The sequence below is a fragment of the Vitis riparia genome, chromosome 9 (assembly GCF_004353265.1).
Source record: "Vitis riparia cultivar Riparia Gloire de Montpellier isolate 1030 chromosome 9, EGFV_Vit.rip_1.0, whole genome shotgun sequence".
Taxonomy (NCBI): Eukaryota; Viridiplantae; Streptophyta; class Magnoliopsida; order Vitales; family Vitaceae; genus Vitis; species Vitis riparia.
Genome location: NC_048439.1, coordinates 16,645,341 through 16,671,406, shown reverse-complemented (window position 1 = coordinate 16,671,406; position 26,066 = coordinate 16,645,341). Strand labels below are relative to the sequence as shown.

Here is a 26,066-nt window from a genome sequence, read left to right as displayed (position 1 = left end):
CAAATTACCAAAATAATCCTCAGCCAAAAAAAAGGGTTAGTTACTAAAAAAAAACCCATGCCCAAATTTTTTTTAAAACCACTAGAAGCACCGCTTGATTGCATGAGCTACTCAAGCGCTATAAGTGACTGCTCAAATGCCTAAGGCGTTTGAGCATTTATCTTAGTGTTCGAGCATTGCATCCCTTTGTTTCACATCCAAGGCTGATTATTTGATAGATTCCAACTATTTTCTCTGCCAAAAACTTATCTTAACTAAAGTGGAAGTCATGATGTCCATGATTGATGTCCTGGGTTGCTTTCTTGCCTTCCATGGGTTATAAGATTGATAAAAACTTATTTTTACCAAAAAAAAAAAAAAAAATTCTATACACTCCTTGAAGAAGTTTACAATCAATCTAATAAAAAACAATATTTTTGCAATCAAGGAAAATCTTATGCTCCTAAACATAGAGCTTACAACCCATTCTAGAAAACAAACAATCCAAACATCATTATAATCATCAAATTACAACCATCAAATGAAACTCATGCGCAAATTTAATTATCTCATATATCCATTCCTATGGCCATGAGATGAAATACAAGCCTCACAAATCAAAGTTAGCACACCCTATAAAAGATTTAACAAGTAAAAACCTATCTTAGGCCTTTGATACCAATTACTTGGAATCTTGGATTGCTTCATTCCCATACCCTAGATCATATAGTTACATGAAAATCTACCTATGCTTCTCTAGAAACTATTCTAGCAAAAACAATGTCTTTAAAAACCATTTAGAATAATAAGCTAGAGAAGATAGTAATCATTTCTGAATCTAGATGTTCCCAGATCAATTCTTTGTGGTGAAGAATGTATCTGAATAGTCTAGAGGTCTCGTACATCCAAGATCTTCCGCCCAATGACTCAATCCATGATTTTGGCACTCTAAAGTGTGGGCTTTGGAAGGAAGGACTCCTAAGCTCTCTCTCTCTCTAATTCTTTTAGAAAACAATTATCTCTCCAAAAGTTGGAAACCCTAACCCCCTAAGGGGCTATTTATAAGGTTTCCTTATTGGGCTTAAGTAACTTGAGCCCAGCAAGGCTTAAGTTACTTAATCTAGTCCAAAATGAGTCCTAATTAGCCAAATTTACAAACCTTGTTCACTATCCCCTATGCAATCTTGTATAATTACAAAAATAACCTTATGTATAAGAATGAACCTAAAGCCAATCCAACCCTCACAAACTATGTCATCATAGTATATGAGCTCAAAATCGGGGACCACTGGACCATAGGACTCCCTTAGAATCTAATTTAGAAATTGATCCAACATTCCACTAAAGAGAATCAACTATACTTCAGTACCTTATGCAAATAACAACAAGATGAGCTTGAGTCGATATCCTACTATCCATTGCATGCACACTTCTTATAAACTAGTCCGTAATCTAACAAGGTAGTGTTATTACCTACCAAAATTATCTCTCTAATCCTTGAGTTACAAAATCCACTTATTATATAATCAATTCACAAACTCTGGCTCCAAAGAGCATATGTCACATTTCCACTAAAGGAAATGTTATGGCTATAGTATTTTAGATCATATATCCTCTTAATCACCCAAGGGGACACATTATCTCAATCCCATGAGATATCATGGTGCTTTTATTAAAAATACCTATTTTCACCAACCTCCATTAACAATGACCCAATCCATAAGGAATATATTACTAGGAACCTTGAATTACTCTTTTCTCATGCCCTTGATCTCGTAGGGTGCATGCATCTATCCCTAGGGATCTTTAGATCTAACACAACAACAAAAAAATATCGCTTTAAACCATTTAGAATAAAGATCTAGAGATTGAAACTCATACTTGAAACCTAAATGTTCCCAAATCAGTTTTATCACAATGAAGAACATGTTTGAATGCTCTGGAAGTTTCATACACCCAAAGTCTTCCGTTGATGACTTGAACCATGATCTTAGTACTCTAAAGTGTGGGCTTTGGAATGATGGAATGATGGAAATCTAGGTTCTCTCTCTCTAGAGGTGGAAAATGACTTTCTAAAGCCATCTAAAAACCCTAACCCCAAAAAAGTGTATTTATAAGGTTTCCCTACTAAGCTTAAGTGACTGAAGTCCACATATGCTAAGGTCACTTAATCTAGACCAAAACAAGTCTTAATTGATTAATTAACCACATAGGGTCATCTACTTAATGAATTAGCCCAATCCAAATACCTTATTCACTATTCTCTATGCAACCTTGCATGATTACCAAGACATCCTTATGCACAAGAATGAACCAAGAGTCAATTCAACCCTCATAAAACCATGCCAACCTAGCATATGAGCTCAAAGCACTAAGACCCATAGGAGTACTACTCCCTCATAATCCAATTCTCAAGTTAATTCAACATCCTACTATAGAGAATCAACTGCACTCTAATACCCTATGTAAATATTAATGAGACAAAGCTCGAGTCTATGACCTACTATACACTACATATAGACCCCCCCATGAACTGGTGTTCATAATCTAACATGGTAGCTATCACTTATCAAAATTATCTCAAATCTTTGAATTTCAAATTCCACTTATTATGTGATCAACTAACAAACTCTAGTTGCAAAAAGCATATATCAAATTCTACTAAAGGAATTACTATTGCTACAAATTTCATGATCACATATCCTTTACATCATCCAAGAAGATACACTATCTCAAACCTATGAAATATCTTGATGCCTTTATTGAAAATACTTGTTGCCACCAACCTCCATCAATAGTGACCCGATCCTTAAGGATATATGAACATTTTAGGGTCTTACCCATAGGTCAAAGTATCTTGTTAATTTCAGCATAGCCTTAGTATCCTCCCAAGGTTGAGAGTCCATGTAGTATAGTAGCTTGGTAAATCATGACTATCGATTGTCTTATGTCATGATTCACCGTAGGTCCTATCCAATGTGCATCACATACACTAGTGCACTTACTTTGGGAAACTCGTCCCAATGATCAAGACAAGTCATCCCTCTTATTAGGACATAGTGCATTACAATCTCTATTGGATTGCTCACATCCATGAGCTAATTGTGGATAATTTATCTACTTACAAGGAACCCATGACTTGTATCCTTTATGTAGCTCCTAATGCACACAAGTCATATACAATGTAAGAGTTATGGACTGAATGCTCAAATAAATGTTAATGCATAAAAAAGATCGAAGGAGGACACTCAAATCTAACTCAAGGGCTCAATCCCAACATATATTACCACCTTAGGGTCTCACCCATTAGTCAAAGCCTCCTGTTGACTTTAGCATAGGCTCAATATCCTCTTAAGGTTGAGAATTCATGTAGTATAGTGGCTTGGTGAATCATGATAATTGATAGTCTTACATCACGATTCACCATAGGTCCTATCCAATATGCATCACATACATTAGTGCACTCACCATGGGAAACCCATCCGACAGCCAAGACAACCACCCCTTCAATTAAAAGGTAATGCATTATAGCCTCTACTGGATTGCCTAAATCCATGAACTGACTGTAGACAACTTATCTATTTACAAAGAACCCATGACTTGTATCCTCTGTGCACTCCTAATGCACCCAAGTCATGTACAATGTAAGAGATATGAGTTGAATGTTCAAATCAATGTCAATGCATAAAAGGGATAACCTAAGGGCAGTGAAGTCTAACTTTGTTACTCAAATGACTTCAAAGAAATTACACCACCACTGTGAATAAAGATGAAGCCAATAGTGGATTCCATTTCATACAAATTAATAATCTAATTAGTATCATCACGTCCTTTGATTATCACTAGGAAATCCATTATAGCATAGTCCTTGTATAGTCAGCAGTACACCTCTAATACTTAATACTCTATATAAAGCATTATATTCTTAAAAACAAAAAATTGTTTTCTAGACTCAAAAGAGCGTTTGGCAATTTTTTAATAGGAAACAAATTTTTGAAAGCTCATTCTAAAAATAAGGTTTTTTCCTAGTATTACACTTTAGTTTTTTTATTTTGTTTTCTAATAGTTCTTTTAAATAATAATTGTCCAAACATGGAGAATGTTTGAAAATGAAAAATTACAATAGAATCTATTTTTAAGAAATATTTAAAAATATAGAAAACACGTTGATAATAAGTTTCTAAATAGACTTTTATTCTAAAAAACAAATTGGAAAATCACTATTTTTAAACTATTTTTTGAGAAATGTTTTCGAAAATATTCCCAAATAAATCCTTTATTTTGTATTTTTTTTCTTTAACTGTGAGCTAAGACCATTAGGAGTAGACACTAATTTGCATTTATAGAGTTTGAGTCTCCTTATAAAATCATCTCTATATAATGTTCTTATGAAAGTATTAGCCCATTAATTTTTCTACTAGTATTAATTCCTAGAATCACTTGGTTCTCTCCTATATCTTTCACGTCAAATTTAGTCCTTATGAACTTCATTTTGTCTTCCATGATTTCTAAGCTAGTCCAAACGATCAAAATATCATCTATGTACAAAAAAATAAAATAAAATAAAATAATGACACACGTTCTCTACTAGTGTTCAATAATTACATAAGCATCACTAAAAAAATCCATTAGATATCAACACATTATCAATTTATTATGCCACTATCTATGAAGTTGCTTTAATCCATATAAGTATTTAATTAGCCTGCACACTTTTTTTGCTCCACTCTAGGTAATACACAACCTGGTTTATGTAGATTCCCTAGTCAAATTCCTTGTTCAAGAATACAATCTTCATATCAATCTAGAATATCACTAGGTTATGAATGGAAACTAGGGCTATCAAAACTATAATTAGAGAAATACGGATCATTGAATCAAAAGTGTGTAAACAAATATACATTTCCATTGCTTAAGCTTATACCAGTGACAACTAGTTTCCTTCTTTTCAACTGAAACATTTAGTTTATTTCTCTTTAAAGGTCCACTTACAATATATGATTTCTGCTTCAAGATTTGAAGGCTGTTTGGCAAGTCAACTTAAAGACTTTATATGATTTAATAGCTTAATTTATGTCATTGAGCAGATTAAACATGTTTCATAAAATATCTTAATATCACATCTTTAAGTTAAAAATAATTTTAAGTACTAAGTCAAAATAATTAACTTATTCTTAATTTCAAATCCTTTTTGTCCTATTTGTCCATGTTAATGAGAGTATATTTCACAACCATAACTCCACATCTATGACTCATTTTTTATTGTAAATTTTTTGTATCTATCTTATATATGTATAATACTTTAAATATGGATGTTTGATAAAACAAATTTATTATTTACAATTAATAAAAATAAATATTAATTAAAATTAATGAGGGTAAATAAATCAAATTAATGATGTAGAATAAATTTTTAGTTAACTTTATCAAATAACCTTAATACTTAAAGTAAAAATTAAGTAATAAATTTTAAGTTAATAATTTAAAAATAATTTAACTTAAAGTCAACTTAAATCATTAAGTAATAAGTATTAAGTTTTATCAAAGACCTTTTTAGATGTGTCCTTGCCAAATGTGGTTTGACATATTGACTTAATATCATTGGTAATTGCCTCTTTCAAAAAGCAACAAATCTTCTTTAAGGTTCATATTTTATAAATAAACTATAAATTTTATCTTCAAACATTTTTTCTTTCCTATCAATGGGTGACAGAAGCCTGTTTATTGTATTAAAGAAAGAGATAGGAGGTGTAATATCTCATTGATTCCTCATGAAGCACTTGTGAATTCCTTTCCTATGGATATAGGTGATCTTCACAAACCATGTAAAATCTTTGTTGTGAGTGTTATTTGTTCTCGTCTTCTATATAAGACAACAAGACCATTTTGCTCTTAAGACGAAGATGAATAACTATGTTGTTTAAAATGCAGTTATTCAAATAACACTATGATTCATTAGATACTACTATCTATAGCTTTTTATGTAATAAAATATTAATCTTCCTTTTTTTATTTATTGCAGAGTTAGCAAATCTAAGGAACTTGAAAATGTTAGATCTTGGAGGTATCTTTTGTCACCACTCAGATCTTGACTTCATGCAAGGTATGCCATAAAAAGGAAAAAAAAAATTATTTACTTTTTCTTCTTAGGCACAGTACATGTCCTCAAATCACATTTTTAAAATAATCCACATTAGCAGCCATTCTTCTCCTTCAAAGGGCAAATTTAGTAAATAACCAAGTTTAAGACTTGGGGTAAAGGTCAAATTAGTAATTTTTCTTATATTACCCCTTTGGAACCCTGGTCAATAAATAATATCAAATACTAAAAGAAAAGAATGTATATCTAACAAGATTTAGTGAATACAAAATTATGATCATCTTATTTCTATTTTTTTTTTAAGTTGAAAAATATTTTTGAAGGGTTTTAAGTCCCAACAGTGCATGATAATTATCATCAAAACTCAATACTATGGAGGAAATTAAGTATAACATGATTTTTTGTTTAAACATTAGAAAAGTCTAGCATCAAAGAGATTCTTGAGCTGCAAGTGGTGATGTTTTACATCCAAACAATAGATCAGATGTCCTAAGCCCATTTCCTTTCTTGGGTATACTATAGGAAACAATAGATCAGAGTTCCTCAAGGTTGGTGAAAAGATTGAAAAAATATATATATTAATAAAAATGATTTTCTCTTGATTTTATTATGAAAAATACAATATAATTTATTGACGATAAATCTGCTTTTTATTTTTTATCACTTTTTTCTTTAATTCTATTTTTTCTTTTTATTTTCTATCACTTTTTCTTTAGTTTTATTTTTTTCTTTGTATTTTCTTTCTCTATTATACCCAAAAAGAGTTTCTCCATCCAATCCTTTTCCTTCTTGTTGCTAAATATCCTGATTGTACATATTTTCTATTGGTTTCCTGAACCTTTTGTGAGTACATAGTTCTTAAAAGGTCAAATCTTTGATGAAGGTGAACCGTTTGATGACTTAGTAGATTGAATGAAGAAAAATTCTTATTTGGGCCACTTTTCATATGCTTAGAAATGGAGGAAATTTTCAATGATGTTGCAGATATCATCATTCTCCATCAATCACATTTCTGAATGAGATGGTAAAGACATCATTTTCAAAAATTGAGTAATGCTCCTTACTAGCCTTTTTTTCCTTTTTAATATATGTTTTCTCTTAGAAGTATAGTCCAATATGCATTGACCAAATGGGACTTTTGTCTTCCCAACTTCAACATTTTCCCTTTCATGAATGACATTATCTCTTTTCCAATGTGCCTTGTTCTAAACCATCTTCAAACAACTCAGATTCAGCTTCAGATTATTCAGCTGCCTGAATAAGATATCTTCATCTCTTCATCCTATGCTGATGGACAGTCTATACCAACAACATCCAAAGATGAATTAATACCCCATGTGAAACGTAGGGGTTCTTTCTTCAGAAAGTAAGAACCTGGGGGAGTATTCTATGAGCAAGTAGACAGCCATGGCTGGTGAAATTGAGTTATCAAGTAAATCAATTCTATGAGTTACATCTGAGAGGGGAGAAAAAGAAAAATGAATGTTTTACATCCAAAGTGGATTGAAGGTATTGGCAATTATTGCCTCTAAAAAATACATCTACTCTCAAACATGCTTATGACACTTACACTACTACTAATTTGTTGTAAATTTAACATCTGTTTTAGAGTAATTATTGGAGTTAAAAGCACTTGCCAGCAAGAAAGAGATGGTAGTTAAAGTTTTAAAATCACTCTTAGAAATTAATAAAATCATTGAAATAAACTTAATTTGTACTAGTATTTGACAGATGCTTTTTTTCAAAAATTGCTTTTTAATATTTAACACATCATCAAAAACACTATCAAAACTATATATATATATAAGTTTTGTATAAACTAACTGTTCATCCCTAAAAAAATTTCTAATACAAGTGACCAAAGGCTTGACATATAAACTTGTCTTTGTAATATTGGGCTACGAGTGAAAGAGGTGTTTGGAGAAACAAAGGTAGAGATATGTATCAAAATTGGCTTTATGAGTATCACTATTTTTCACATCAAATCTTGATCAAATATTGAATCATAAGATGTATAGATATTTCTTATTAACCATGCACACACTGAAACTTGTGTCATTTACTCTACACAACAGGTATGATTTGCATATTGATAACTTTAAATAGAGTGATCAAGATAAATTTGCAACTAGAGATCTCAAAGGAATGTGCATTAGTATTCACATAAAGCATAAGTTTCAATAGCCACGGTTGTGATAAAGATTTTATTGCCACTAGCTATATTCATTAGTTTTTCTCATTAATGAGGCCCAGTGCAAAATAGGAAGTACAAGGACATTGTGTTTGCAGTAAGGGCATATTTCAATAACCTTTCCTTCAGAATGCTTTTGTTGGTGCAGGTAAATTGTGGTGTAAGATCAATTGGATGTGATGTGAGCCCAAAGTTGGGTTGCTTGGGATTTATCTTAAATTCCTTTTTGGCTTCTGGTTTTCATATTGTACATGGCTGTTAATCCATATTAAAACTTCTTACTGCATGCATGATGGTTACATGGGTATCAGTAAACTATTTCTAGAAGACAAGATGGTTAATTTTTCCCCCACAGAATCTAATTTGGACTTGATCAATTTCAATTGGACATGTAATGGGTATTAAGCAACAGACCTAGACTTAACCAATCCCAATTATAAATATCTTCAGTCCTTTATTTCGATTTCTAGACTTGTATATATCAATGGCCAAGAGTTAGACTCCACTCTTCCATTATTTTCAATGGACATTCTCTTCAACAACAGCAAAAAGAATATAGACAAAAATATTGGAAATTAAATCCTTTGAACGATGGAAGAATTTTAAGATTGATGCATTAGTTGAGTTAGATTTATTTACCTTCACAATAAACCTATTTTATTTATTACGAATGCAATATTGGAAAGGATGGATGTTGGCAGGAAGTGCAGTGATTGAAGTCAAGATGAAGCATAGGTTATTTGCATGCTGTATGTTTGATACTTCCAGTTGCAGGTTTTGAAAGGCTGTCAGCGCTGAAAAAGCTAGAGATTTTAGTGCTGGATTTCAATTGTTTAGATAATTCCATCCTTCCATATTTGAGCACACTCACTTCCTTAAAGAACTTAAGTCTATCATACAATTCACTCTCAGGATGGTTTCCTCCAGATGGTATTTCTTATTACGTTCCTTTAAAAATCCTTAATATTTATTCTCTCTTTAGTATGTATACATGCATGCATTTCCTGACTTCCATATTTCTCTGGGCAGAATTAGCCACCCTGGTAAACTTGGAAATATTGGATGTAAGTGGGAATGAATTCAATGCAACTCAAACAGTGAAAGGTAAACCGGCTAATCCCAAAAATAAATACAAAATAAAATAGAAGTTTGAAGGATAAATTCATGGCCCTACATGACTATAAAAAATAAATGTTAATGTTATGATAAGTCGTAGGCATGCGAATGACTCAATGCAGCTCAAACAGTGAAAGGTAAACCAGCGAAGCCCAAAAATAAATACAAAATAAAATAGAAGTTTGAAGGATAAATTCATGGCAATCACCAGAACCATATATCTTCAGTATATCTTCTTGAGATGATTTCCAGCTATGGTTTTGTTTTGTCGTGTTGAGATTTGAATTGTAACACCTAATTCTTTTTACTCGAGCTTTCTGTTACAGACTCTCGAAGGCTCTCAAAATTGAAAAAGCTAAAGACCTTGGATCTTGATGCCAACAACTTTGAAGTGAGCATTTTTCAATCATTGACTGCGTTACCATTGCTTCGGAATCTGATGCTTAGCAGCAACGCTTTAGAAGGACCTTTTCCTACTAAAGGTATGTTTGTACTGACATAAATTTAAAGAAATCTTCATCCTTTCCCATTCAGTTTGCATTGTCTTATTTTCATTTTTATGCAGAATTGGCAATTTTCAAAGACTTGGAGACTTTGGATTTAAGCTCCAATTATCTGGAAGGCCACCTAAACATGCAAGGTAATTAGGTAAAAGGCAAGGGGAGAATGCCTAACAAACCGAAGTCCAATATATTAATTTCTTATGATTGCCAAGCTTTCTGATTCTTGCTAATCGTGCCTTTAATTATGGTTGGTGGACTTGAAAACAATCACATCCAAATAGGCTCTTAGTAGAATCTAGATTGATAACAATCAACAGAGCACAGAAGAAACTAGAAGAACCTGAACTAAAAACAACGACCATTCAACTTTATCTATATTACATTTGTTACAACAGTTACACCTACATTCTTATGTTTAGCCCTAGAATACCAGTACACCACCTGTATATAAAGCATTCCATTCAATAGAAAATTTCTTAAGTTGCTGCATAATCAATTTTACTTACATGGTAGCAGAGCTACACGCCACCTTCTGAAAAATCTTTTCTCCAAAAATTTTTTTATCTCCAATTTTTTTCTTCTTTTCTTTCTCGTGCCTGCATACAGTCTAATCTTCAAGAAAGCATTCTCACACCTGCTTTGCGTCTACACACAAGATTTCAAAGAATGGCAGATTCAAATCAATCTTCTGATACAAGAACCAAAGTAATACCTGCAACCTCTCCTTCAACTTGTCCCATCCCTCAAATGCAGGTCTTAAATCATCGTCTTCCAGTTAAACTTGACAGAAACAATTACATTCTCCGGAAAACACAACTGGAGAATGTGATATTTGCAAACAGCTTTGAAGACTACATTGAACGGTTAAAAGCTTGCCCTCCCAAAGAAACAAGGTCTGGGGACCCCAACCCAGAATTCATCCAGTGGAGATGCTGTGATCAAATGATCCTAAGCTGGATCTTCTCCACACTGACTCCAGAAATAATGGGCCAAATCATAGGTCATCAGACCTCTCATGCAGCTTGTATTGCTCTCTAACAAATCTTTTCCGCTTCATCAAATTAAGGCTCGGATAATGCAACTTCACCTAGAATTTCAAGTAACCCGAAAAGGATCACTTTGCATGATGGAATACATAAACTAAAAACCCTCACTGACAATCTGGCAGCCATAGGAGAACCAGTATCAGAGATGGATCAGATATTATGATTACTCAGTGGATTAGGAGCAGATTACAACACTATAGTTGCATCTTTAACAGCTCAAGAAGATGCTCTATCCTTGCCTTCCGCTCACAGCATTCTATTAACTTAAGAACAAAGGCTTCATGTTCATAACAGTGGATGATCCCATCTCTGCCAACTTAGCCTCTCAAACAAAGCCTATGTACCCCTGCAAGAAGATATCAAACATGAAAACCCAACTTCTTTTCCAACAATCAGCATACTTCTCCACAACCTCAAGGCAAAGGACGTTCAGGAAGCAGAGGATAGATTAATCAAAATAGTAATAGACCACAATACCAACTTTGTGGCAAGTATGGCCATGTAGTGGTCTCTTGCTACCATAGATTTGATATTCATTTTCAATCACCAGAAAACTTTGCACTCCAACAATCCAGAATAGCCATTCAGCAACTCTATCCATAGCAACAAGAATTCTATGATGGCCGCACACTCTCCTGATGATTCTTGGTTCTTGGACACTGGAGCAACCCACCATCTTTCTAACAACAGCAACCTCTCCCATACTCTTCCATATCAAGGCACTGATCAGGTCACCATCAGTAATGGTAAACGCCTAACCATCTCTCATGTAGGCTCTAAAACTCTTCATACTCATACTAAACCTTTCCATTTACAAGCCATTTTTCATGTGCCTCACCTTACAACAAATCTCATAAGAGTTTCTAGATTATGCTCGATAATAATTCTTTGTTTGAATTCCATCCCAATTTCTTTCTTATCAAGGATTTAATTTCCTAAAAGATCCTTCTTCAAGGCAACACTGAACGTGGGTTATACAAGTTTCCCACCCACTCACCTGGTCATTTGTCCAAAATTCCTATGTCCACACACTCTGCCTTCACAATAAGATCTCAAACTGACTTCTATCGATGGCACCAGAGGCTAGGACATCCAGCAGCTCCTATTCTCAAACATATTATCTCATCTTGTAATATCTCCTATTCTAGTAATAATACAAGTCATGTTTGTTGTGCTTGCCAATTTGCCAAGACTAATATATTGTCATTTTTGTTATCCTCATCGAAAGCAAAACAACCACTTGCACTACTTCATATTGATCTATGGGGACCAGCCCCTACTCCTTCCGTAACCAGAGCTATGTAGAGACTATAGTGCACCACCTCCTAATTGGAGAGATAACTTATCTTGGCCGTCAAGATGAGTTTCCCATGATGAGTGCAATAAGGTATATGATGCACCAATGTATGGGATGCACACTAGACAAGACCTATGGTGAATCATGACCCAAGGCTATCAATGGTCATGATTCACCAAGCTACTATACTGAATGGAATCTTAACCTTAAGAGGATATTGAGTCTATGTCAAAATCAACAAAAGGCTTTGACCTAAGGGTAAGACCTTAAAGTGGTCATATATACTTATGGATTGGGTCACTATTGATGGAGGCTGGTAACAATACGTATTCTCAATAGAGGCATCATGACATCTCATGGGATTGAGACAATGTGTCCCATTGGGTGATCCAAAGGACATGTGATCATGAAATCTGTGGCCATAGTAATTCCTTTAGTGGAATTTGACATATGCTCCTTAGAGGTAGAGTGTGTTAGTTGATCACATAATAAGTGGGATATGTAACTTAAGGATTTGAAAGATAATCTTAATAGGTGATAGCACTACCTTATTAGATTACGGACACCAGTTCATGGGGAGTCTACATGTAGTGGATAGTAGGTCACGGACCAAAGCTTCATCTCGTTGTTATTTACATAAGGTACTGGAGTGCAATTGATTCTCTTTAGAGGAATGTTGAATCAACTTTATAATTAGATTTTTAGAGAGTCAATACTCCTATGGATTCCAGTGGTCCCTACTCTGAGTTCGTATACCATGATGGTATGGTTTATGAGGATTGGATTGGCTCTAAGTTCATTCTTGTGCATAAGGGCATTTTGGTAAATATGTAAGGTTGCACATGGGATAATGAACAAGGTCTTTAGATTAAACTAATTGATTAATTCGATGACCCTATGTGGTTACTTAATCAATTAGCACCCATTTTGTGCTAGATTAAGTAGCCTAAGTCTTGATGGGTTCAAGTCACTTAAGCCTAGCAGGAAACTCTATACTACCCCTTTATGGGTTAGAGTTTCCTAATTACTTTAGTTAGTCGTCTTCTATCTCAAGAGAGAGAGAGTCATAGCTTCCTCCCTTCCAAAGCTCACACTTTAGAATGTCAAGATTGTGGTTCAAGTTATCGGGCGGAAAATCTTGGGTGTATAAGACCTTTAGACTATTTAAACATGTTTTTCACCTCAAGGAATTGATTTGGAACATCCAGATCCAGGTATGGTTTCTATCATTAGAACTTTATTCTAAAGTGGTTTTAAATCCATTTTATTCTGTTGCGATAGATTTAAAGATGCCTAGGGATAGATGCATACACCCTACGAGATCCAGTGCATGGGAATAGAGTAATCTAGAGTCCTCAACAAACTCTATGCATCTCAGTTAACAAAAAGTATAGTCAAGACCTCCTCAACAAAATTGACATGTTTGCAGCTAAACCAACCATCACACCTGGGCCATTGGGCAAGTAACTCTCTCAAGCTAATTAAGAACTCCTCTTTGATCCATTTATTTATAGAAGCACAGTAGGAGCACTCCAATATGTCACTCTTACTAGACTAGAGATCTCTTTTGCTATAAATAAGGCCTATCAATTTATGCAAAATCCAACCACATCTTATTAGCTTGCCAAAAAAAGAATTCTTTGGTACCTTAAAGGGACTCCATCCAATGGCCTTCTTCTATATGCTTGTTCTTCACTTGAACTCCAAGGATACATAAAAGCAGATTGTGCCTCAAGTCCAAACAATCGTTGCTATACCAAAGGCTAATGTCTCCTTATCAGTTCCAATCTTATTTCATGGTCCTCCACTAAGTAGAAAATTGTCTCTAGAAGCAGCGTTGAATCTGAGTATCGAAGCCTTGCTACATTAACTATTGAAATAGTTTGGGTTCAAGTTATCTTAAAGGAGCTTTGCATTCCACTGCTCCTTTGATTTGATGTGATAGAAAGAGTGTTGCAGCATTAGCAGCTAATTCGGTGTTCCACGCTCGCTCTAAACATATAGAACTTGATCTCCATTTCATATGAAACAAAGTTCTTCAAAAAGACTTAGATATCCAATACATTCCTTCAATTGATCAAATAGCAAATATTTTCACCAAGCATCTTCCAAGTGCCTAGTTCTTCCTTCTTTGCATCAAACTCTCTGTGGTCCCAAGGCCTGTGCACTTGAGGAGGGATGATAACAATCAACAGATTCAATAACCATAACAACAAAGCATAGAAGAAACTAGAAGAACCTAAACTAAAAACAACAACCACTCAATTGTATATACATTACATTTTCTACAATAGTTACACCTACATTCTATGTTTAGCCTTACAATACTAGTTCACCACCTGTATATAAAGCATTCCATTAAATAGAAATTTCTTAAGTTGCTACAGAATTAGTTTTACTTACATAAATGACATGTTACAAGCATATGTGTGTTTGTACGTGTTTACAACAGAGTATGCACTATATGGAGATCATATATAAAAATATATGCGGGTGTCTATAGCATAGAAAAAACTACATTCCATGGCTCATAGGGACCATGAGAACTATTTAGGTTCATTCATGTCTCAAGTTGAGGTGTAGGTGCAAGTAGTTGGGCTCCAATTTTATATCCTTTGTAATTTCTCTTTTGATTTATATTTGAATCCATAATCTCATACAAGGAGCTAGTTATGAATGTCATATATAATATTATGTCTTTTCTCTTCATAATTTGATTCATTACTAATCGATTGCACATCAAAATGTATGAAAATTATGAACAACTATAGTTATCTTTATTACCTAATAGGCACCTATGAGTGTTTAGCTAGATTGTCAATTTTGGAAAAAATTCCTAAGGAGTTGGATGAAATTGGATCAACCATGTGTTTCAAATTGTGGTTTTTCTTGAAATAATTTTTTAAGGAGTTAGGGAAGCTTGGGAAGCATTTTTTTTTACCAAGTGTTTACATACTATGCTCCAGGATCGATCCAAATTTTGGTCAAATTGATCCAAGTTGCTTTTTCTTGATGTTGTTTTAACCATTGGATGAAGGGCCTCTTTTAATTTAAAAGCCTAAAGCTTGCTTCCTATCAAAATAGAAAAAACACAAGAGATAAAAAAAAAAAAAAACCTGCAACTGCCCCTTGTGTTCTTTCTTCTCACCACCAAATTTAGGGTGTTTGGTTGTTGAGAAAATCCTATTTTCTTCCTGATTTTCAAGTTGTTTTCAATGGATTTCTTTGAGAAAAATGGGTTGATTCCTTCATCATTGATCTCTCAAATTCTAATTGATTTGGGTTTAGGCGAAAACCCGTTTCCTTCTTATATGGATTCAAGAAGAGGCCGAGATCGAGCTTGGTATGGAACCCAAGTCTGTTCTGGAAGAAGAAAGTGTGAAGATGAAAGTTGAAAGGTGTTAGTTAAGTGGTCTGAGAATGATTGGTAGGCTTAAGCTAAATAAAACTTTGTATTTAATTTTTGTTCTTCATAGTAGACATTTTCTATCGATTGTAAGCCCACAGTTTTTTATCTCTTCGAATATTTTCCACAATAAAATTTGGTGTCATTGTCTCTTTCTTTCATTCTATTCTTTGATTTATTTTCAGTTGTTGATATCATTGGTTACTTGGGCATATATGTTGAATGAGAGAAAAAGAAGTTGAAATGGGTGTGATTATCCATTAGATATCTTGAATAATTTTTTTATTCATTTTGGTTAATGATATCAATTAGTAATAATTGGAAATCAGTTAGGGAGATAATTGTTCTTATGAATTAATTTTGGGGAGTGTTGAAGCATTTGCATGTGACTTGCCTTTAAAAATTGTTAGGAGAGTGTTGTTGGAAAAGAAGTTCATAGACATTGAGAGACTTTAAGGAAAGATTATATGTGTTGGGAGAACCTTTAAATTGTTCAAAAAACCCCTATTCACCTTCAACACCAATTGTCCAATAATCTACAAAAAACAAAGGAAACTTATTTGTAGAAATATAAAACCCCAATTACAATAATCTCTCAATAAGATTTTCTTAATTATTAGTTAGAAGTTTAACTGAAATTTTATGAAACTGGGACACTCTACAATAACAAGTCCATAAATTTTTCTTGCCACTTGTCTTGTGTGTATGCCTATGTGTGCATGTTTAATTAATTCTCTTACATATCTCTTTTGATTGAGTTTCAGAACTTGCCAACATGAGCAATTTGAAGATCTTAAACTTGCAATATAATCGACTCAGTGATGTCCTACCAGTCCAAGGCAAGGGAATATATACTTCTTTCATTTTTACATCAATTCATCATTTTTCCCAACCAAAAGTTCCCAATTATGACTTAATATGGGCATCCAAAATTCAGTGTTTTATCTATAGAATCAAGATTCATTGATCAGTATTTCCAAATTTGATGAACTTAAAAGAACGTTGAGTTAAATTTTAACATCATAAAGACTGCTTCCCAACCATGAGGAAGTAGATAATTAGGTTTACACTCTACTTGGGAATGTGGTTGTGGGAAAGTGTTTGGAAGCATTTTCTTTATAAAAATTAGATGTTGGGCAAAGATTTTAAAAATGCTTCTAAAATTTTAGATAATCACTTGAAATAATTCTTACCTACACTTAGTATGTTTTCTTTTGAAAATCGCCTTTTTTTATTTAATGCATTACAAAAAATGTTGTTAAAAGCAGTTTTTTTTTTTTTTTTTAATATCTATTATCTAAACACTAAGGTGATGTTTGTTGTTTTTACTTAATTCTGAATAAAACTTTAATGCTTAATATTGTTAAGTATTAGGTTGTTTGTTTTTTTAAATATTTTATTTATATTAAACATTAGAAAGTAAATAAAAAAAATTAACATGTTACTTTTTTCATTTAGAAAAAGCTAAATTTTTTTTTATTCAGCAAAAAGTTTATAATAAGTCATAAAAAAAATAGAAAAACAAATAATGTAAAGTTTGAAAGCAAATTACTTTCAGCAAAAAGCTAAACAAACAATATTTGATAAGTAATACTTGTTTTTATTTTGGTAGGTTTGGTAGTCTTCAATAAATTGGAGGTCCTGGATCTGGCTGATAATGCCTTGATTGGGAGCATTTCCCAGTTTATATGGAACTTGTCCTCTGTCCAAATTTTATCTTTGGGAAATAATATGCTCAACAGCTCTCTACCCAGTGAAGGTAAAAATCAGATGAGACATTATCCTATATGTATCCATAAATTAGTTTGTTTTTTCTTCAACAAACAAAATGAAATGCTAAGCTTCATCTGTTGGTTACCAATATTGACTGAAAACGAGTGAATACTTAGGATGTTTTTTCCTGTTTTAGAAGAAAATGTTTCATATAGTAGTTGTTTGTAGAGTAGACGAAATTATACTTTTATGGCAAGTAAAATTTGAGAGGGAGATTGAATGTGGTATGGGCTTTTGCAGGCTTCTGTAGAATGAAGAAGCTCAAAAAGTTGGATCTTAGCTGGAACCGATTTGATGGGATGCTTCCTACTTGTCTGAGCAATTTTAAGTCTCTCAGAGAGTTGGATCTCTCGTTTAACCAATTCACAGGAAGTGTTTCTTCTCCATTGATAAGTAACCTCACATCTCTTGAGTACATCGATCTTGGCTATAACCATTTCACGGGTTTGTTCTCGTTTAGCTCATTTGCTAACCATTCGAAGCTTGAAGTGGTGGCTTTGCCAAGTAACGATGACAATTTCGAGGTGGAAACTGAATATACAACTTGGGTTCCCAAGTTTCAGCTCAAGGTCTTGCTGCTATCCCGTTGCAATCTGAACAAGCTCACCGGGGATATCCCAAAGTTCCTCTCTCACCAGGCATACTTACTGCAAGTCGACCTCTCACACAATAACTTAAAAGGAGATCTCCCAAACTGGATGCTTGAAAATAACAAAAGGTTGGAATATCTAGATTTGAGGAATAATTCATTTAATGGTCAGTTTCCCCTTCCCTCTTATCCTAATATGTTCCTTTCAACTGTGGATATCTCCAAAAACGGCTTCAGTGGACTACTCCAAGAAAATTTTGGGGAGATGCTTCCACGTCTGGGATACTTGAATTTAGCAGAAAATGCTTTTGAGGGTCAAATTCCACCCTCAATTTGTAATATAAGTAGCCTCTGGTTTTTGGATTTATCAAGTAACAACTTCTCAGGAGAAGTACCAGCACAGTTGACTGTGGGTTGCACCAATTTATATGTTTTGAAATTATCAGACAACAGATTTCATGGCCCTATATTCTCAACACAATTCAACCTGCTTTGGGTACAAGTGCTGCTTTTGGACAACAACCAGTTTACAGGAACTCTATCCCACGGACTCTTCAACTGCTCTGGGTTGGAATTCTTGGATATCAGCAACAACTATTTTTCAGGTGAAATTCCTAAGTGGATGCATGGCATGACATCTTTAAGAACACTCATCATGCGAAATAATTCTTTCCATGGTCGGATCCCTCATGAATTCCCTGATGTACACTATGTAGACCTCTCTTATAACTCATTTACTGGCTCTTTAGCCTCTTTCTTGCTCCTTGGCTCTGTGAAGCATCTACATTTGCAAGGGAATGCATTCACGGGATCAATACCAAAACATGTCCTAAAGCCTGAATTTCTATTGACATTGGATCTTGGAGATAACAACCTTTCCGGAAAAATTCCCCATTCAATTGGCCAACTTTCTGAATTGAGGGTTCTGTCATTAAGAGGAAACAACTTCATTGGCCAAATTCCAAATTCCTTGTGTCAGCTGAGCAAGATGAGCATATTGGATCTTTCCAATAACAGTTTCTCCGGGCCAATTCCCCATTGCTTCAATAATATGACTTTTGGGAAGAGAGGGGCTAATGAGTTCTACGCTTTTTTTCAAGGCTTGATTTTATTCTTTTCAAGACGTGTTGTTTACAAGTATGAAGGCCTTCAAGGACGAGAGCCAGCCAACACAATGCGAGGCAGGAATGAGGATCCATATTCGCAATACGAACCACAAGATGAAGTTGAATTTATTACAAAGAGAAGGCATGGCATCTACAAGGGTGATATCCTCAACTTCATGTCTGGACTGGATTTGTCATCTAACAACCTCACTGGTAAAATCCCTTATGAACTAGGACAGCTGAATTCAATCCATGCATTGAACTTGTCGCATAACCGGCTGATAGGATCCATCCCCAAGGATTTCTCAAAACTTCACCAACTAGAGAGTTTGGACCTTTCTTATAACAGTTTGAGTGGAGAAATTCCTCCACAACTTACTAATCTAAATTTTTTGGCTGTGTTCATTGTGGCTCATAACAACTTCTCAGGTAGAATTCCGGACATAGCACAATTTGGAACATTCGATGAGAGCAGCTATGATGGTAATCCTTTTCTTTGTGGGTCAATGATAAAGAGAAAATGTGAAACTGTTGTAGATCAGCCGCCAACCATGCTATATGATGAAAGTGAAGGAAAGTGGTATGACATTGATCCTGTCGTTTTCTCTGCAAGTTTTGTAGCATCATATATTATGATTTTATTGGTATTTGTTGCACTTCTCTACATTAATCCTTATTGGCGAAGAAGATGGTTCTATCTCATTGAAGAATGTATATATTCATGCTACTATTCTGCTTCTGATATGCTTTATAAGTTATCTGCTCTTTTGTACAAATAGAACTTGGCATGGAGGGAAGCTTAAATTTGATAAATGTTGTTGTAATATGAAATTGTCCATGTACTTACCAATGAAGTATGAAGAACTGATACTATTTATGAAATTTATTCCATGTTTGCTTACATTTTCTTTTCCTTTCTTTCTTCGTTCTTTCATCCAAAAAAATTGGTATTTATTGCTTGGATATATATATATATATATTCCATAGCAATATGTAATGACTTTTCTTATATATGTTTATTAAATTTAATTTTACAAGGAAGATTGTTGGAGAAATGATCACAAAGTTAACTTGAGAGTAGAAATTAATATGAGGGATTTGTTATGTTGTTATTCATGCTTGAATTTTCCTCCAAAATTAAAGAAATTTGAAATAATCCATGTTAACTACAGAAGCTAAAAAAATTTATCCTCGTAATGATAGCAATATGAATTGAATAAAATAGAAAAAAAATCACATCATAAAAAGTTTCTAGAATGCTAAAAGTTGTAGAACTCCATCAAAAGATGTCTCTTTTATAGATATCAGTAGGAGGTAGGATTTGTCACCTCCCCACTATCCTTGGTTTCCTTCTATTGATAATCATCGCGTTAGTTGCACTGTTTCGAATATCAAGGATAATGTAGACAAAATGAGATTACAACTAATAGAAAATATTCAACATGTTGTCTATTTCTCTCAACTATCTATACAATTGTTATTAGAAGTAGGCTTGGTCAACAATCAGTTTTCTTTGAAGAAGTCGAGACTCAAAATTCTTCCAAGTAGCGTTTTTGAGTTGGATACTACACTACTCATCTAGACATATTTTTGAAAAAGGGTGCAACAGACTCTACTTGTAGTAAGTGGCAAGAAACTCAACTTGTTGAATATTTGTTGTTAATCTTCTTAGATCACCCTTTCTTGATCTACTTTTTGAAGTTGATTGAATTTTGAGCCTTCATGTTGAAAAGTTGTGGAGCTTTCACATTTAAGTATATAATTTCTTGCTCGATTCAATGCTAAAATAAATTTAGTTTATGTAATCACTTCTTATATATCTTTTGGGAGAAAATTTTGTTTCCCTCCATATTTTAGATGCATGCACCCATGATCCCATCCTAACAAGGATTACTATCACAAAATTTTCTTTTTGTGCAAAACTAAAATTACAAAAGAACTTATGATTATTTAATTTTGAGTTTTTTAAATTAAGTTAATTAATTAATTAATTAATTAGAGTTCATTGAGGCTAATTAATTAATTAGGATCTAGTGAACTAGATTAAGCAACCTAATCTCATGGGGGGCTTAAGTAACTTAAGCCCACAAGAGAAATTATATTAGCCTTTTTAGGGTTCAGAGTTAGATTGTGTGCTATTCCATCTTCTAGGAAAGAAAATCCTAGCTACCCTCTCTCCTCTAGATGTGTAATTACTTTATATACATGCTAAGGACCATTTTTTTTTTCTTTCTGAAAACGTATATGTTCCTTGTTCTAATTTGGATCTTAGATGCATGCGCCCATATCCCATTCTAACAAGTTAATTATTCCTTGGACTAAAAAATTCCCACTATTTTTGAAATCTAATTTCAGTTTAATTTGGTCATGTTTTTTTTATCGCAACCAAGGGCTATTAAGGACACAAAACTCGAATTTCGATATCCAAAAAAGGTATTCATTTGCCCATAAATACTCAACTCAGTAAAACCATGGGAAGGGATTGATTAATATTAAAAAATAGGATTCATTGCATCTTTTAGAGATTAGTTTTTTTATGTTCAAACATGTCTTTAGAAGTTTTTTCATGACTTATAAGTTTATTTCTTCTTGAAGTTATGATTGTTAGGAACCCTAAATTACTCCACTATGTCTTGGAACTTTAAGGTGCATAAGAATCTATCCTAGGCTCTCTAAATCTATCACAGAGGAAACCTAGGTATTCAAAAAACAATATTGATACCATAGAAAACATAAATCTAGAGAATAATGTCACAAACCTTTGATTCAAATGTTCTCGGATCAATTTCAGCCGATGTTGAATTCTCCAAAGTCGTAGTAGATCTTGTAAGCACCATGATCTTCCACTTGATGACTCCTCCTTGAGTCTAGGCACTGAAATGGTGGAGACCTCAAGGTTGGAGGCTAGGGTTCTCCCTCTAAACTATGGGGAGAGAATGACAATAGTTAGAAACCCTAAGCCCTAAAGGGGTATTTATAAGTTTCCTACTAGGCTTAAGTGACTTGAATCCACCATAGGCTTAGGGTTACTTAATCTAGTAAAAAAATGTTGTTAATTGATTAATTAACCACACAAGGCTTCAATTAATCAATTAGCACAGACCAGAGATATAATTCACTTACCCTTTTGCAACCTTAATTATCAAAATGCCCTTATACACAAAAGTGAATGAAAAACCCATCCAACCCTCATAAACTTTGTCATCAAGAAATATGAGCTTAGAGCGGGAACTACTAGGACTTATAAGACATATTGGCTTCCTCGGAATCCAATTTTGAAGTCAACTCAACATCCACTACAAAGAGTCAAGTACACTCCAGTACCCTATGTATATTAAAACAAGACACCAAGTGCTTAAATCTACAACCTACTATCCACTATATATAGTCTTCCCATGAACTAGTTGTTGATAGTCTAACAAGATGAAGCTATTAGCATTTTTAAGACTACCTCTACAATCCTTGAGTTACAAATCCTCCTATTATGCGATCAAATGACATACTCTAACTCACTAAGAGTATATGTCAAATTTCACTAAAGGAATTACTGCAAACCCATAGATTTCATAATCACATGTCCTTAGGATCATCTAAGGGGACACATGTCTTAAAATACATGAGATATCATGGTGCTTGTTGCTACCAATTTTCATCAATAGTGGCCCAATTCATAGGGAATATATGATCAGCTTACGATCTCACTCGTAAGTCAAAGCCACTACTAAATTCTACACTATCCTCTCAAGGTTAAGAAACTATACAATATAGCAACTTAGTAAAGTCATGACTACTCGATAGCTTTAAAATCATGACTCATCATAGATCCTATCCAATGTGTAACCATACAGACTAGTGCACTCACCATGGGAACCTCATCTCGATGGTTAAGACCAGTCATCCCTCCAATTAGGAGGTGGTACATTACAACCTCTAATGGATTGCCTAAGTCCACGAATTGGTTGTGAACAAATCATCTACTTGCAAGGAACTTGTGACTTGGATCTTCTGTGTAACTTCTAATGCACCCAAGTCATGTAAAATGCAAGAGATGCTAAGGCAAAATGCTCATAAAGTATAATGCATAGATTAAGGATAGATAAAAGTAAACCTAGAATATCATTAAATGAATAATGTATTCTAAGAATGTTACATCATGTCATGCTTTTAAGGCCTCTATCCTAACAATGATGTAATGAGTTGAAGAGCACAAATATTGTTTATGCCTTGCATTGAATCAAAGGTATATTAAATCTCTTTTTTTGGATTTTGTTCTTTACATTGCTTTGATGGAGATGTGGAGGATCTTTATTGATACTTCAAAGGCTTAGGTTCATCTTTAATTTTGAGTTTTCCTACACTTAGTCTTTTAATAATGAATTTATTTACAAGCATTGAAAGAAATGTATTAAAAATAATTTAACAAACTAAATTAGATTCTAAGGACTCAAGAAGACTGTAAACTTGGTATTTTCAAATTGGTTTTTGATCACACTTGATTTTGACAGTTTCGAAGCATTTTTTAGTCAATTAGTTTAACAATTAGAGGATTCAACCATGGAAATCTAACTTTCAACATTATTTCTTTGATTTTCTTTCTATTTAATCCAAACACCTGAATCATCGTTGATCACATCACCCCAATCTTTTCCATTTTTTTTATATCTCAACAATCATTTTGTTGTGAGTTCCAACTATTGCTACATGGAGGAGGAAACAATTTTGTTAAAATATGCACAATATTTACTATGTTTAATGTTTAAATAGTCAAACAATATACATTTCAATTGGCCTATTAGCTCAATTAGTTAGAGCATTGTGCTAATAACACGAAGGTGGCAAGTTTGAGACCTGCATGGGCCATAAATTTGAATCATTTTTCAATTCTATATTATGCATAATTTTAATCTAAATCTTCATTTATATGATCATAAATTCAATATTATGCATAATTTTAATCTAAGTCTTCATTTGTATGATCATACTAAGTAAAATAAATTCAACTCTTTGATGATTTGTTGTTTGAAGAATAGTATTTACTTGTTTTAAATCTCCTTGCAAACACACACTTATAATGCCCATTTGAAGTAATTATCAGTAATGTTACATCACATATGATTTCTCCTTAGCACCACTTCCTCCACCATTGGGTTTATCTCATGATGTGATTTAGTACTTAAGATACAAATCGATACTTTCTATTGGATATTTTTGTTTTATAAAATTTTTAGATAGTGTTCAAGTAACATTACTTTCAATTATTATTTACTTTATATTAATAGAAGTGTTGTATGTACTTAATTTTTATATGTTATTTGATTGCTTGATTTATACAATGTCATCATATGAAAAAAATTGTTGAATATCTTACAGGTTTATAGAAATTTATATAGGTATTAACAAGATTATTAAAAAAAATAAAATTATATCCAAGAACAAAAATATTTCATCTATAAATATGTGCAAACAAGGACAAAATTAATTTTTCTACCCAAACTTTATCAACCTTTAGGGATGAATTATTTTGTCTCCAAATTAGAGGAAAAACATTTAGATACATAATTATTTTGTTTCCTAAATTATGTGTCAATATTTTGTCTCCTTATGTAAAGAAAATAAAAATAAAATAAAATAACCTTTTGAGACAAAATCATTTGTGTCAATATTTTTTGAACAAAAATATTTTGTTTCCCTATGTAAAAAAAATAAAAAATAAAAAATAAAACTTTTTGAAATGAAATCATTTTGTTGCCCAAATTATGTCAACATTTTGAGACGAAAAAACTTTCGCTTCCTAATGTGTAAAGAAACCTTTACAGACAACCTAATTTTGTCTCCTAATGAATTCTTACATCTCCAAAATAATTAAACATCATGTTTGTTAATTTATTTCACAACAAAAGGTATGACTTTAGGTCACAAAAATTTTTGTTGAAGAATATATTTGGCCATAATTTTGTTTTGTCATAAAATAATTTTCCTAACAAATTTGAATATTTCGTCTCCTACTATATTGGATGACATATCTATAGGGACGATTTTTAAGACGAAGTTTTTTGTCCTTAAAGATATTTTGCCACAAAATTAATAGTTTTGAAAATGAAATAGTTTATCTTTAATGCTATAATTTCTTGTAGTGGTTTTTATGCCACCCTAAGAAAACTCGAAAAAATGTTTATTTTTGCTACTACAATAAACGTTTCTTTGTAGTCTACTCTATGCATTCATCATGTAAATCCTTTAACAACAAATCTCATTTTATATCTACTGGTTTTAACTTTCATTAATCACACACTTAAAAGATTCTTATCATAATTATTTTTTTTCTCATTTGATATGCATAAATTATAATCTTAATCATTAATATACTCAAATAATTCTTGTCATAATGAAAAAAAAAAGTGAAATAGATCAACTCTTAGATAATTTATTTTTCACTCATATATCTATTATGGAAAAATAAAAAAAAAAACTTCCTTTTTTATTGTCACTATTCTTTTTCTTAAAAATTGCTTTCTCAATGAAACATGAAAAAATAGAAAACTATAAATTTAAACAGAATTAAAAGTTAAAGAAGAGTTAGCCTGATTTGGTAAGGCTCGTGGTAGCACGTTGTCTTAAAGCTACTATCGCCTCCCTACGTGCGGTTTTAATTAATGAATGATAGTTGCTCCAAGATACAGTCCCAATCATTGCCTCGTAGCAATGTCTCCTCTATGGGCACGTCCATAGGAACACTATAGAGAACCTATCCCCAATCTTGTTGCCCAAAAAAGAAAAATCAAGGAAGAAGAAAGGAAGAAAACAATTTCTCTATAATATTTCCATAAAATGAAAGGTCATTTTTAAAGAATGAAATGACAATCTTATTTATTTCAGAACGGTCAACTCCATAAAATCTCATAAATATCAATAAATGCACACAACCGTTGGAAAAGTAAAAGTCATTTATTGCCTTTTACT

The 26,066-nt window shown here is 33.0% G+C and overlaps 1 protein-coding gene across 2 annotated transcripts in view; it reads left to right on the top strand.

Annotated features, from left to right (window-relative positions):
- Nucleotides 1-19,988, top strand: part of LOC117921616 (receptor-like protein 13) — a 29,645-nt gene extending 9,657 nt beyond the window's left edge. The window contains exons 3-11 of one of the 2 annotated variants that reach the window (XM_034839562.1): nt 6,002-6,082; nt 9,039-9,200; nt 9,300-9,374; nt 9,713-9,868; nt 9,952-10,026; nt 16,403-16,477; nt 17,251-17,397; nt 17,652-18,129; nt 18,238-19,988. In XM_034839562.1, the coding sequence (XP_034695453.1) occupies nt 6,002-6,082; nt 9,039-9,200; nt 9,300-9,374; nt 9,713-9,868; nt 9,952-10,026; nt 16,403-16,477; nt 17,251-17,397; nt 17,652-18,129; nt 18,238-19,885 (2,897 nt within the window). In that variant the 3' untranslated portion in view covers nt 19,886-19,988. Of the gene's footprint in view, nt 1-6,001; nt 6,083-9,038; nt 9,201-9,299; nt 9,375-9,712; nt 9,869-9,951; nt 10,027-16,402; nt 16,478-17,250; nt 17,398-17,651 lie in introns of both variants that reach the window. The other variant, XM_034839563.1, reaches the window with a different exon arrangement.
- Nucleotides 19,989-26,066: the final 6,078 nt, after the last annotated feature.